General features: G+C 41.1%; 1 protein-coding gene across 1 annotated transcript in view; it reads right to left on the bottom strand.

The window, feature by feature from the left end:
• B4GALT6 (beta-1,4-galactosyltransferase 6) overlaps positions 1–14520 on the bottom strand; it is a 30105-nt gene extending 15585 nt beyond the window's left edge. The window contains exon 1 of the mRNA XM_040085154.1: positions 14342–14520. Coding sequence (XP_039941088.1) covers positions 14342–14456 — 115 coding nt within the window. The 5' untranslated portion in view covers positions 14457–14520. The remainder of the gene's footprint in view (positions 1–14341) is intronic.
• Between the last annotated feature and the right edge of the window lie 428 nt (positions 14521–14948).

The raw sequence follows: 14948 nt of genomic DNA, 5'->3' as shown, positions 1-14948 counted from the left end.
AATGCTCTGCAGCTTTGGGAGGAAGAACTACATATAACAGGGATGAAAATAAACAAAGAGATTAAAGACAAGTTATAAAATTATCTCAGGACCTCCATCAGGTGACCCAGCACCAGAGGCATGACACAAGTAACTCCAGATCAACCAATAACTTTTTATAGCCCAACACAGGGTCTAGAGCTACAGAGAACTGTGTATAGGGGACTGAGGGCACTTCCAGAGGAAAACACTGCGATTAGTTCCATCACATTAGCAAACAATACTACCAACACCTATAGAGATAAAAACACCAGCATAACCTTCCAAGGAATAGTATTGCAAAGCCCAAAGCCCTATAATAATGTCTTTATTTTTAAATGAATGAATGGGGGGGGAGGGGGGGTGTCCCCCATGGCTTTCAAAGAACTCCTCATTAAAACAAGGAATATTAACAGCTAAAAGAGCAGCTTTGAACATGCCAGGTCCCGTGAATGGCATGTAATTCTCAAACCCTTGGCCAGCATGACTAGCTGTGTTTGCTAACAAGAGTTTACATGAGTGTAAAAGATACTCAGCTGCTATGATCCTGAAGTCGTCTCAGCATCTTCTGGCCACCAAAACAGAAGGAAAACAAAACAAAAAAGCTACAGCCTTGGTCTGATGACAGGCAGGAAATCTCAAAAGAAAGATTCTTACCAGGATTCAAGACAATAGATGACGTTCAGATTTCCTTACATAAAAATTACTCAAAAATGTCACAAAAGTTTTCACATAAAGTAACACACTGTGGTTCCAGTTATTTAATTCCATTTTCCCTTCAAATACTGGGATTCTTAGGGTGTCTCTACCAAGCATTTCAAGGATTTTGTACAATCTGTGAATTCATAAATTAAGTTATCACTTCAAGAAACCTCCTCCTTTAGGAAACAACATAAAGGCATTTTGATCTGTTCCTCCAAGAACAATTATTTACCTTCAAACAAGCAATTTCAAAATCCAAGGCTTTCCTGAAAGTAAAATACGTGTGTATTTTTGCCTTTCAAAGAATGCCTAATTAACAAGAAAATTACTGCCTCAGAATTTAAAATATTTAAAATTGGTATCATCCCTTCTTTTTCCCCAAACAAGTTTTTTTCTCCTGCAGGTACAGCTCTTCTCTTCAATATCTTCCTATTCCAACACTAAAATAAAGTGGGTTTTTTTAATATAAATCCGTTAGTAAATACTGATTTCAGACCTAACCTCTGGAAGACTGTGTGCTTTATTCTCCTTTTTAATGTAATACCAAAAGCTAAAGTCACTTAAATTTTTAACTCTGAAGAAGGTTTATGGGGCTTTCAGCAGGTTTAAAGGAGGATAATCTTAATTCACATAAACCAGGTGTGGTAGGTTGACATGGCTAACAGCTAAGTCCCCACCCAGCTGCTTGCTCACTTCCCTGAAGTGAGATGGAGGAAACAAAAAGAAGGGTAAAAGTCTAATAACGTGATATAGCAAAGAACTCAGAATAAGAATTTTCAAACAAGTCCACAACCAAGTCAAGGGGCCACATAAATGTTCTCAATTTTTATGGGAAACGTTACTGCAATCCAGGTAACGTAGATATATACCTTGGAAAAACTAGATTTTCTGCAGAAGCACCTAAGTCTTCCCTTTAGTGAAGTAAAACTTACCCCTTCTGACACAGAGGAGAAAAATTCGAACAAACACACAAAACCTCGGTGAAAGAGAAAGCTGGAAAAGGCATTTGTCTCAAAAATAGATACCATGAAAAGACATAATTGAAAAGAAACAAAACAAAACAAAAAACCCCAACCAGGTAAAGTCTGCTGCCACCTTGGCTTAAGTATGCAAGAGCTGCTCTTGTTTCCAGGAAGATCTAACCTTGCCATGTTTTTATCAAGTAATTCTTGTAATCTGCCTCTTCTTTCTGTCTCAGCTGCTTGTCAACTCACTATCCAACTCTACCCAAATACATCAGTACAATGAAACATTCTTCGTTCTGGGGAGCCTTTTTCCCACTGCCTGTCTCTCCAGCACAATCACAATTACAAGGAGCACAGACCTGCTCATTTTATTTCACTATCATTCAGTAACTGCTTCGGTAGCAGCAGATGCTTGAGCAGCCAATTAATTATGTCAGAAGCTAAAACACCGGGCAAAAATCAAAGATATTCATTTAGTCCTAAAAACAAAGACCTGTGACAAAGAGCACAGTTCAGGTGTCACCTCAACCAGCAGCAACAGCAACAAAGTATTCAACCCACAGGGGCCGGAAGTACAGCAGAGAAACACAGCTCCTCTTCTGGGGGTGGGGGATCACTGACAGCAGGAGGCAGCCAGATAAAACTCCAGAAGGTTCCTGGTGTGCCCTGATGGCAACTTCCTGCCGCAAGTGCCAGAGCCGGTGGGGGGAAGTGATCTGCACAGCCTCATACTTACCAAGGAGGAGGGGTTCACTGGGGATATGAAGATCAAAGGCAGCCTTGGCTGCCTGTGATGGAGCTCAGGGTCCTAGGGGCAGGAAGAAGCAAAAGAAAGCTCACAACCCTGGACTTCAAGAGAGCAGACTTTGGCCTCTTCAAATATCTGTGTGGTGGTGTCCCATGGGAAAGCCCTGAAGTGAAGTTAGGGGCAAGAAGGCTGGGTAATATTCAGGGATAATCTCCTTCAAGCTTACAAGAGATCCATCCCAATGACTATGAAAACAAGTAAAATACCAGGAGGCCTCCATGGATGAACAAGGACCTTCCAGAAAAAAAAAAAAAAAAAATCAAACACAAAAATAATACATTGGGAGGGAGCAATCACAGATAATGCAGGAGGAATACAGAAAAAAATATCTGAGCATCCAGGGATAGTTCAAAAGCTAAAGCCCAAATGAAACTGAGTCTGGCCAGGGATGTCAAAGACAAGAGGAAGCATTTCTCTAAGTACTTAAGTGACAAGAAGAAAACTCAGGAGAATGTGAACCCACTGCTCAATGAGGAAGACACACAGATAGGTCTGCAATACAGAATGTGACCTTTTCTCAGTTTTTATTAACAAGACCAGTCTTCAGGAAGTCCAGCTCCCTGAGACCAGTCTGGAGTAAGGAAGTTCTACTCTTGCCCTTGGTGGAAGACTTCAGCAAACATGACAAAGGTTAGGTCCGTGGGCCCTTGTGGGATGTGCCAGGTGCTAAGGGAGATGGCAGGTGTCATTGCACAGCCACTCCTGACCCTCTTCGATCCATCATGACAAGTGGGAGAAGTGCCTGAGGACTGTAAAGTAAATGTCACTGCTATCTTCAAGAAGGAAGACCCAGAGAAGTACAGGCTGATTAGCCTCACCCTGATCCCTAGGAAGGTGATGGAGCAGCTAACCCTGAAAACCATTCTAGAGGTACATAAATGACAAGAAAATCATCAGGAATAGTCAACCAGCTGAGTAACCTTCTCTGATGGAAGATAGATAAGGAAAGAGCAGGGGGCACTTTCTACCAGGACTTCAGTAAGGCCTTTCACCCTGTATCCCATGAGACCCTCCCAGACAAGCTGATGTACAGGCTGGCTGAGCAAAGAGTGAGCTGGATCAAAAGCTGACTGACCAAGCCCAGAGAGTGAGGTCAGTGACCACTGGTGCACCCCAGGGGTCAATATCAGGCTCATTCCTGTTTATCACCTTCACTGATTATCTGGATGACAGGCAGAACAAAACCTCACCAAGTGTATTTATGACACAAAAAGTAGCTGATATCCCAAAGGCCCATGCTGTCATCCAGAGGCACCTCAGCAGGCTGGAGAAATGTGTGGACACGAACTTAATTAATTTCACAAGGAACAGTGCAAATTTCCGCATCTGGGGAGGAACAACCCCATGCACCAAGTTACGCTTAGGGCCATCCAACTGGAAAGCAGCTTAGAAGAAGCTTTGGAGGTCATTCATGGTGGACATCAGGTGGAACATGAGCCAGCAATGTGCTGCAAAGAAGGCCAATAGCATCCTGGGATGCATTAGGAAGAATGCTGCCAGCAGGTCAAGGTGATCCTTCCCAGCCGTCACTTGGCACTATTCAAGCCACACCTGGTGTAGTGTCCTGTTCTGAGCTCCACAGTGGAACAGAGAACATGGACCTTGGGGAGAGCATCCAACAACAGGCCATGAAAGAGACAAAGGGACTGAAGTATCACTTCTATGAGGAAAGGCTGAGAGAGCAGGGATTGTTGAGCCCAAAGGAGAAAGCTCGGGGGGTCACATTAATGTGTAAAGGACCGGTGCATATGTATACAATGTACATGGAGGGAAGGTGCAAAAAGGGACAGAGCCAGCCACTTTTCAGTGCTGCTCAGGGACAGAACCAGAGGCAGTGGGCACAAAGTGAAGTACAGGATGTTCCAACTGAACACCAGGAAACACTCCTATCCTGTGAGGGGGATGGAGCACTGGCACAGGTTGACGGGCACTGCTCGCAGTGGTTGTGGAGAATATCCTCAGAAATATTCTAAAGCCTTCTGGACACAGTCCTGGGCAACTGGCTCTAGGTGGCACTTCTTGAGTAGGGAGGTTGGACTAGATAATCTCCAGAGATCCCTTCCAACATCAGCTAAGTTGTGATTTTTCTTCTACTTTTGTCTTTCTGCATTTATACCAACCATAGCTGTCACAGTGCAAGGCAAAGCACAAACCAGAAAGGCAAAATTTCACATGTAACCAAACAAAACATCAAACAATGTAACCATCTAGATGCAATTCTATTCATATTCTTCTTATCTCACTGTACATGTTCATAATACGTAAGAAAGAGAATTTCTGACTCAAGAAACATAGAATCCAAGCTGTCATAGTTTACAAGTTAATCAGATGGAAAGTGCAGTGAGGAATATAAAGCAACACACACATACAGGACACCTTGGAATCAATTCTGTATTCAAGTGTTCAATCTCAAGCAACTGCAAGTGTGAGCTCAGAGCTCATAACTAATTCAGATGAAGTTTTCCTATCAATTGATCCAGATCTCCATTAGCAACCATGAATGCACAGCCACGTCAGTCACGAAAAGTCCTGGTTTAAGGTCGTTATTTGAAACTCATTCTGATAACATACATTAGGGCATTAAAGGGATCATCCTGTATTTCAGAGGACATATTAAAAATATCAGAGGATTCATTTTTTTGTCTTGTATTTTTACAGCTCACTAGTTATTAATAGTTTTATGTGTTAGACTGTTGGGGGGGGACAATGCATTAATCCTAAAAGTATAAAAATAGCTGTAAAAATGGCTGAATATCCGGTAACTTTTTGTTATTTAAGTATTCACTTGAAGACTATTTACACCTTTTTCTAAAGGAAATGGTATCATTCACAGATCACTTTCCATTAGGGAATCAAACTCCTTCCAAGTAGCACACCAAAAATCAAAGCACTTCTCACAATACTGCATTAGTTTATCATTTCACAACTTCCCAGGAAAAGCACAAGATTCATTTTTATACAGAAACTTAGTAAGTCATCATGCTGTACTTGTACACCAAAGCAAAGCCAAAAAAATATGCCATGCACTTAGAAACAATCAGTGTAGTAAAATATACAACAGAACAAGTGAAGCTGAAACTGGGTCAATGACTGACATTCTGAACAAGACTAGGAATTTAGAAATGTGATTACTTTAAAAATATAGAAAAGTATTAATTATTACCAAAAATTATTTTTAAATGCCAAGCAAAAGATGAACAAACTTGGAGGTCACAAATTTAATTTAAAATGCAGCTTTTATTCTGCCAAAGCAAAACCAGAAAACCAAAGACAAACAAACCCAAAACCAGATAAAAGCATTATGTCAACAATATTTTCAAAGCAATTAGCAAAAGTTAACATGCCCAGACCTTAAAGAAAAGATGATCTATCATCAGAACTGTTGTAGCAACATTATACACTGTTCTTTCTGGGGAAAAATTGTAGAAAAACTCAGATAGGAAAACATCATAGAGAATCCATGGATTCGGCAAGATTCAAATGCAGTAAATACAGCTTTACAGAGAATAGGTCTTGACAAATGACCATTGTCCCTAAAGTTATTCATCTGCTAATCAACATCTGTTTTCACGGACTTCTGCAAAGGAATTTCATCATATTGCATAAAAATCGGTATGGATTCAAACAGGTTAACAGAAAGTTCTCCACTAGTAATTGTAAATGGGGAATCATCTCATGGGGGCATTTCTAGAACAAGTCCCACATGGATCTCTTCTTATCTCAAGGTTATGTGATATTGTTTTCAGCAATAGAGTCAGAAATACATTATTGGCAGAGTCCATGCATGGCAAATTAACACAGAAGTGTTAAAGATTAAATTCTATGATTAATTTAAATATACAGTAAATAGAGGTCAGCTGAAGACTGCTTCTGAAATATCACAATTACAAGTCAAGGAGCTAGAACATTTTCCACAGGTTAATGAATTTAGTCTGTAAAATTGATTCATTAAACAATTTAGCAGTGAAGGACAATACCCCAAGTAATGTAAAACTGCTGTAAACTGGTTCCTATTCAAAAATGGAAATATACAACAAACATTGATAAATACTACTAAATACTACTAAGTGTTCAACTTCCTTAGCATTGTATTTATTTTTACACATTTGTTGTTAAGCAGAAGTTGTTTTTGAAACAGATACAACAGCATGAAAAAAGAAAAGAAAAAGGTCTGTTCCTTGAAATATATTCTTTACTTGATTTGTTTTTGAATATTCAATTGTGGTTTTGCACCATTTGTAAAATAATAATAAATCTTATTTCACAGGGATAGTGAGACTGCATTTGAGTCTGTATATGTATACCTCCTTATAAGAAAAATATCTTTAAAAAACATAAATCACCTCAATCTGTTGAAAAAAACAAAAGCTGACAGTGTTTCTGGAGGCTAACTGATCATTCAAATGGTGCAGATGGACAAATCTGTATCAGCTGCAACAGAGAAGCTTCAAAATTGTTTTTTAATACTTCAGACAACCTCTGTATACTCACTGCAACAAGAGATACGCCAAATGGATGAGTCCTCTGACTCCAAGTCTGAGGAATTGGATAAATGTCAGTTCACTGTTTATTGGAAACTGTAAATGAGGGGATCTCCATTTAGAGTGAAAAAATTAAATCAAAATTTCTTGCCCTAGCAGTAGTTTTAAACATGATAAAAGAGACAATGTTCAATATAATTTCTAACATATCTGATACTATTCTATCCTCTCAGGCTATTAGTTGATTATACAGTAAGCTATAGAATAATTCAATAAATTCACAATGAACTGAAGATAAAGAAGTACAACAACAAATCTACAAAAGTGAACTGACCATTGGAAATACTTTGCAAAAAAAATCTTCTGTATTTTAAAGTCCTGAAACCAATCTCTGCATTGCGCTCACAAGAATCAAGCACTGGATCCCACACAAAGTATAATCATTTCATACTGCTTCCCATAATATCATTACATAATTTGAATACAAAAGATTACCTAAGAGTAAGAGCTATAGAAAAGCAAGCAAAAATAGTCACTTGTAGAAATAGTCTTATTAATCAGAAGCCAGTAGATAAGCTATCTTTCACCACAGACAGATGTGGAAATGGCTAAAGCTTTGGCCACGTCCCTAGGGCATCACAGTTCAGATAAATGTCCCCAGGGTATGCAATCTCTCCTTCTCAACCCATGAGAAGAATGCATTCAAATAACTGGCTGGCTTAAGTGAAAACTCATTTCACATGAGGTCTCATAATTACTTTGTCCTTGTGAAGTTAGCTGCACACCATAAGTACCTGGATTTTTTTCTGTTTTCTGACTAAGAACAACATCACAAAATGAATACTGATTGAAATCTTACGCAAGCAAGTTCCCTGACTAATACCGAGTAATACCTAAGGGCTTTAGGAAAACGATCAGATAAAAATGCAGAACAACTGATTCAGAAAAAAATATGCATGTTTAGTCAAAGTTAATCTGTTGTTAAAAGTGAAAGACAATCATGAATGACAGGACTGCAACAATTTATTCAGCATCAGGTGGTAGGAATGACTGTGCTGAGACAATATAATGGAAAAATCTTTGCACCTCCCAGACCAAGGCAGAAAACTCACCCATGATACTGCCTGAGTTCAGTGGGTTCAATGAGCTCAAGCCCTTAGTCAGAATGCTGAGGAACATTTGATCACTGGAAATCAGAGATCAAGCAGAGTGTTTAAACCTCAACTTCCCTTTGCACAAGAGAAAAAGGAAAGTCCCTATAAATCAGAAAGTAAAGTACAATTTCACAGGTAAAAGATTTGACGATAACTTGTGGAACTGACACGAAAAACTGCAATGCAACCAAGAAGAAGACCTCTGCAGCTAATGAAAGTACTTCTGCCTCTAAATGAAGCTTCTAATAACAGGTGAACTTTAATAATGGAATATAGCTGAAAATAGCTCCCAAACAACAACTTGTTCTGTAGCAGGGGCGTTTCCCTGCAGAAATCATGAAACAATGGGACAGACAAGTTTCATTTACTCAAGAAACTTGTAAGAGACCCACGAGAATAATTCCCTAGAAAGAAATAAAACAAGGCAATAACAGGGAAAGAAAAATACCAACATGAACATCTACCACGCCCTGCAAAACTCATCTTTTTATCAGATACTTCCACACAGCACGAGAAACGAGCAAGATGTGTTAGTCCTATTTCACTGCAGCCCCTGGGCTAAACCTATATTTAACCTATACACAGGCTGTATTACAAAACCCTCAGACAAGGTATTACCAGCCAGTTATCATAGTGGCACAGTCAGCAGTATCCTGCCCTGTACTGGCAACAGTATAACCAAAAAATTCATACCAGCAACTGTTGTCTATTCTGCAGCTTGTGAAATCGTATTTGGGGTACCATGTCCAGTTTGGGCATCCCAGTAAGAGACAAACATTAATATCAGAACAAGCCCAGAGGAAACCTTCCAAAATCAAGCACATTATGTACAAGCAGAAACTAGAAGAAATGGGTTTGTTCTGTCTTAAATAGAAACGGCCAAGAGGACGATGCATTTTTTTGCTGTCTTCAGCAATATCGTACTGCTGTAGAGAGAAGACTAGACTGAACACTTGAAAGTACTCAGTAAAAAGACACAAGGCAGTGACCGTAAGGTGGGATATTACAATTACGTACTATAATTTTCTCACAATTGTCTGACACTGGAACAGGTTTCCCAGAGAGACAGCAAAATCTTCATCCCTGGATTTATTCAAAACTCAGTTGGACACGACCCTGAGCAATTCGATCCTGTAGGATCTGCTTTCAGCAGGAGGTTAGATCAGGTGACTTCCAGGTGCCCCTGCCAATCTAAATTATTCTATAATCAAACAGCAAGTCTTTAGAAATACCACAACTGCCACAGATGCCAGGAACAAAGAATACCAGCACAAAGGCTGTGCCCGTATTGATGGGCTCAGCACCTGTAAGCAATGACAAACATGTATCTTGCTGATAGCATTTTCAGCACACTCCTCCATTTCTGCACAAGTTCAAAAAGGAGTGATATCATTTGTCCTATTAGAAAAACTAGTCCCTAGTAACAGAACAGGAAATAGATTTATATAAAATTGTGAGTTAAACCCAATAGAGATGTTTCCAAGTTCCATGCAGGCTGCACAGCTGCCTTTTGGTTAGGACTGACAAAGAAGTAGCAAGATTTTAATAAAAAAAGCAGAAGACCATAAGAGAGAAAACATTAGCTGGTTTTTACTCCTAAATCTCATTTCACCATTCAGGATTCTTAGTTACTGATGTTAACGCAGGCTGCGACTTCTTTGATCACTGCACTGTTTCATAACCAGTTCTTATTCGAACTGCATAGGTCATTGCATCCAAGGTAGACATGCTAGAACCACAGAATATGCTGAATTGGAAAGGACCCATCAGGATCATCAAGTGCAACTACTGGCCCTACACAGGATCCCCCCAGGAATGTCACCATGTGCCTGAGAACATTGTCTAAACACTTCTTGAACTCTGCCAGGCCTGATGCTGTGACCTCTTCCCTGGGGAGACTGTTCCTGTACTCAAGCATCCTCTGGCTGAAAAACTAGACTGCAATTGACTACAGTATGGAGAGCCCTAAGATACTCTTCCACCCAATCTGGAAAAGGTTCTCTGCTGCAATAAGACAGAAAGGATAACCCAGGGATGAATAAGAGATCATTTTCTGAGATATGTTATGTTGTCCAATGTAATTTCAGTTATAACGTTGAGCAAACGGGAAAAACAGGAAAAAAAAGAAAATAATTGGCTCTTGCAATATTCAGGTTGGTTTGACAGTGAAATTAGACCAGCAAATGCTCTCCCTCTGTCACCACTGCCTTGTTAACTTGCCTTATCCTCCTAATCTTTGGATCCTTTCCACAGAGTAAAGTCAAATCTATGTATGTGTTCTTTCAGGACCATACACAGATTATTTGAGTCCCTTTTATTACTACTTTTATCTATAACACTGAAAAAAAAAAAAAATTGGTGCCAAATATTCCTGCTCTCAGCTAGCTTCTTCAGCATTTAACTAAAAATAAATTAATATTTGCAGCTTTAAATGAATTTTCAGAATCACAGGCTATCAACTCAGGATCAGAAATTTCAGTTTCTGCTTTTACCAGAGGAGCACCAAATGAAGTACCGTCACAAAAGTGGTTATTCTGGAGAAGCAACACCTCTTATCTGCTTTCACTGAATACTTGAGACTATCATACAGAAGTGTTATTAAACATTTAAACGAAATTTTTAAATTTTAAACATTTGAAACGTTTTTGACCATTTTGACTTGCCATCCTATTCCTGAAGGTTTTCCTCTAAAACATCAGAGGAAAAATTAAACATTAATTTCCTGAATTAAAAAGGAAAAATTTAGAAAAATAGTTGTCTTCTCTAATTAACAGATAGAATTCAATCTGCTCTTGTGTTTCAGCTCCTCTATCAAAAGACTACAGGGTGCTGAGGTATGGTTGCAAACACCTCTACTTCATCCAATCATCTGTGCTTACAGAAAAGGGAAAAGCAGGCACATGAACAATCCCAAAATAGTGTATGAATTCTTCTCAACACGAAAATGTGGTTATCCTCCCCTCGTATTCTGAAATACTTGGAGTTTTAAAAGCGTCTCTTTCCCAAAGAACTAACGTTCTGAGAGGTCTCTTCAAAGCGCAAACAAAACCAAACAAAAGAATAAAAAAATCACCCCAGTGATATTATTACAATATCTGTAATTATGGTGCAAATGAAAACTTTTAAATATTAGGCAAATAACTAAATACCTTAAAGTAAGTAATTAAGGTTTCTTTCCTCTAAACAAATTGTCAATGTTTCAAGTTGACCAAAACTGCATTTGCTATAAAATTTGCAGTTTCATCCAGAAAAATGCAGTGACTCTATTTTCTAAATATTTTGAAAGACAGAGGGAACGCAATAGTGACCTCCTTGAGAATTCTTCCAGTGCTAAGGGCTTACATGTGCAGATGTTTCTTCCCTTTGATAAGCCTAGAATTGCTTGCTAGGGGGACTCCCACTCCATTAGAACATAAGAATTCAAAATTTCAATCGATTTTGACATCTCAGGAAACCATTCTGCTGCACAGCTCACTTATTTTTCCTCTGCCACCTTCCAGTATACTTCTCCTCCATAAAACATTTGAGAGTCCAACTTCTCCCTCTCTTTTCAGTTCCTCTGACCACCACAAAGAGAAGCCAGCCAGGGAGCAACTCCAGTTCCCTACAACACAATTAGAATTTTCTTCCTGTCTGATATTGTGCCTTGTAGCTTGTTGAGGAAGAAAATGTTCTGGTGAACTAAAATATCTTCAGTAAAACATATCTGTACACATAAATTATGACAGATCCCAACCGTTTATGACTTAGCTGCAGAATATATTTCATGAAAAGCTGCTAACAGGTAAGGCGACAGAGCTTCAATAAGCAAGCTTTAGACTTCCTCCTCTCCACACACACACACACCGAGTCAGCGTTGACTTAGATGCATCTATTCCATTCTACTCAGTAAAAAGGTGTAAGTACAGTGAAATAGTCTATTCTATCACAGTATGCAAATGCCATGAGCATACAACATAGGACTATTACATGAATCATCTGCCTGTAAACCTGGGTGCTCCTAAGTCCTTTGAAAATCTTCAGTTCTTACAACTTATATTTTCACTATACTGCCAGGAAGCTTGTTGGTTTTTAGATAACACCTGGCCTTCTTTCTCACCATTGTAGACAGTAACATTTTAAGAAGCAAATTCCTGGGAAATCAGCATTATATCTGCAGGCTGATAGGCTGAGATGTAAAACTACCGCCCTTTCCTTTAACATTTTCTACATTCTCTTCCCCAGGATCCTTCAGACCAGCACAGCAGCATTTCAAGATGGACCTAAGAAGCACCACAGACAAGGAATAAGTTCATTATTGCACAGTTTTGATTTAAGCTGGATGAGTTCACAACACAACCAGATACAGTTAGGGCAGCATAGCATTGATCAGTAGCTAGAAAGAGCTGTAATCACACAAATTCATGTAACTACCCATGATTTTTCATTGTTAAACCATATCTTGAGAGGGCCAACTACAGTATTTGTGTCTGAGATAACACGAAAGACTAGTTTGGTTCTTTTTTCCCTCAGGGTTGATCAGACCTAATTAACCTACCCTAAGAACACTTTTGGTACATATTGTTGATTTCATTTCATTCCTGATACAAAGGAAAGTGAACACAAATGTAATAGCTGAGCAGAAAGATGAAATCAGAAATCAAAAGTCTTATCACTAAAGGCTCTGATTCTGAACACGGTACTGCATAAGCCCTTTTCAGTGAGACAATGTACTTCCTACGAAAATACCCATTGGCAAGGAACATCTAAGTAATAAAATAAAACTACGGCTACATACATTATGCAAGATGTTAGAAGTTTCACTTATAAAGATGTAGAAATTGTACTCTGCTATTTAAATCATATATCAATTATGTGCAATTAAAGTCTACTTTATAAGATGTATCCTGCAATAGCATCTCAAAGACCTAAGATGTCTAAATAGACATCAGCATCATTCTCACTTGGAAGACTACATCACATGCCTCTCAGCAGGGAAACAATGACAGACAAGAAAGTTCAGAACTACAACCCTATAAATGTATTTCCTAATTTCTTTCTGTGTTTATTTGAACTAGAAGAATAATTGGCAGGCCTGTCAATATTGTACAAGTACATAAGTAAAGGAGAACCATAGAACAGTAGGTGAACTATATAGAACTATTCAAGTATAGAAGTAACAATTGCACCTTGAAAGTAATTAGAAGTTAAGTAGAAGACAGTGAACAAGAAGGAACCAAACAGCATAAAGACACAATCAACAGGAAACGAATCCTGAAGATTCAGTGGTCACATCAGTGTGGACAGGACTGCAGAGAGAAGTTTAAGGCACTAAGGATGAAGAGATGATTTTGCATGTATTTAAGAAGCACCTGATAAGCAAGGAGATGTGCAGAAATATGTGGCAATGCTCCCTGGAAAAAAAAAAAAAGGAAAACAATCCCTAATCAAGAGACACCCAACACGGGGAAATCCCACAGAGCACCATACAGGATACCACTGGCCTTAGCCCTGGGGTAATGCTAACCAGTTCTAAAAGGATCATACGCTGAGAAAAAGCCTGATGGTCTCCCAGAAACAGCAGAAGAGTGACCTAAGGAAACCAGCACATTTTTTTGGTCTGTTTTAGACACAGACTTGCACAGCTGGTTTTATTAAGCTTCTTCTAAATCAACGGTTTGTCTCCCTCTGAAATGGTTCCTTCAGAAGTGGAAGTTACCAAACTGTAAAACCTGTAAAGAGAGAGAGAGAGATCCCACTAACGGAAGTAAACAACAAACATTCAAACCAGTTCTTCATTTTTGTTCACACGGGCTTTATTATTAATGCATTTACTAACAATTTGAAAGATTAATACATTTAAGTGACTCCAGCAGTTTCGCAGTTCTTTCGCGATTCATACCACTGTAACACGACGAAACGCTGAGCCGTTTTGCCTCACTTTGCCAGCCGGAGAAGCAAGGGCAGCATCCACCTACCTCGCGATGGCAGATGAACCTTCTAGAGCATTTGAAAGCAGCCGAACAAAGATGCGGGATCCGCGCACGTTACCGCCGCCCCCGCCAGCCGCCCCGACCCTTCCCGGGCGGGCGGGATCGCGTTCCGACAGCCGAGCCGCCCCTCGCCCGGCGCCACCCGTGCCCTCCCCGCCGCGGTGACAGCCCGGGGGAGGCGGGCGAGACCCCCCACCACCGCCCTCAACCCCGCTCCCCGAGGGGGCTGCTCCGGACTCACCGATCCCAGGAGCCACATAGATGAAGTAGAGGCAGGATGAGGAAAAGGAGAAGAAGAAGATGAAGGCGAGCATGGAGCGGTTGGAGACGCGCAGCGCCTTCCGCAGCAGTGGCATCCTCCCGCCGCGCCGGCCGCCGGCCGCTCCGCTCAGTCCCGGTGACCCGCGGCGGCGCTTCCTAGGGGGAGGCGGCCCGCTCCTCCCATGGATCGGGCGTCCAGAAGGTGACGAGGGGACGAGGGCAGCCCCCTCCCTCCCTCCCTCCCCGGGAGCGGGGCTGGCAGGGGCAGCGCCGCGGCGAGCGGAGGAGGGCGGGCGGGCGGGCGGCGGCGCTTTGTGGCCGGTCCTGCTGTCTCCTCGCGGGCGGCTGGAGCGGGGATGCCCGCCCGCCTCTGCGCTGCGTCTCCGGCCGCCGGAGGGAGGGGCCCCCTTAGCGCTGCCGCGGGGCTCGGGGAACGCTCCCGCCGCTCCTCACATGCCGCCGGGCGCCGCGGCCAGCCGCTCTCCCGCCTGCAGTCCCCGTACTAACGGCGGCGGCGGCCGCAGCAGCAGCAGCAGCATCCCCGCTGCGGGCGAGCAGAGTCACCTCCGCGCTGCGCGCAGCCCGGC

Source organism: Hirundo rustica, chromosome 1 (genome assembly GCF_015227805.2).
Source record: "Hirundo rustica isolate bHirRus1 chromosome 1, bHirRus1.pri.v3, whole genome shotgun sequence".
Taxonomy (NCBI): domain Eukaryota; kingdom Metazoa; phylum Chordata; class Aves; order Passeriformes; family Hirundinidae; genus Hirundo; species Hirundo rustica.
Note: the sequence above shows the minus strand (reverse complement) of the source record. Positions and strands in the feature narration are given on the sequence as shown.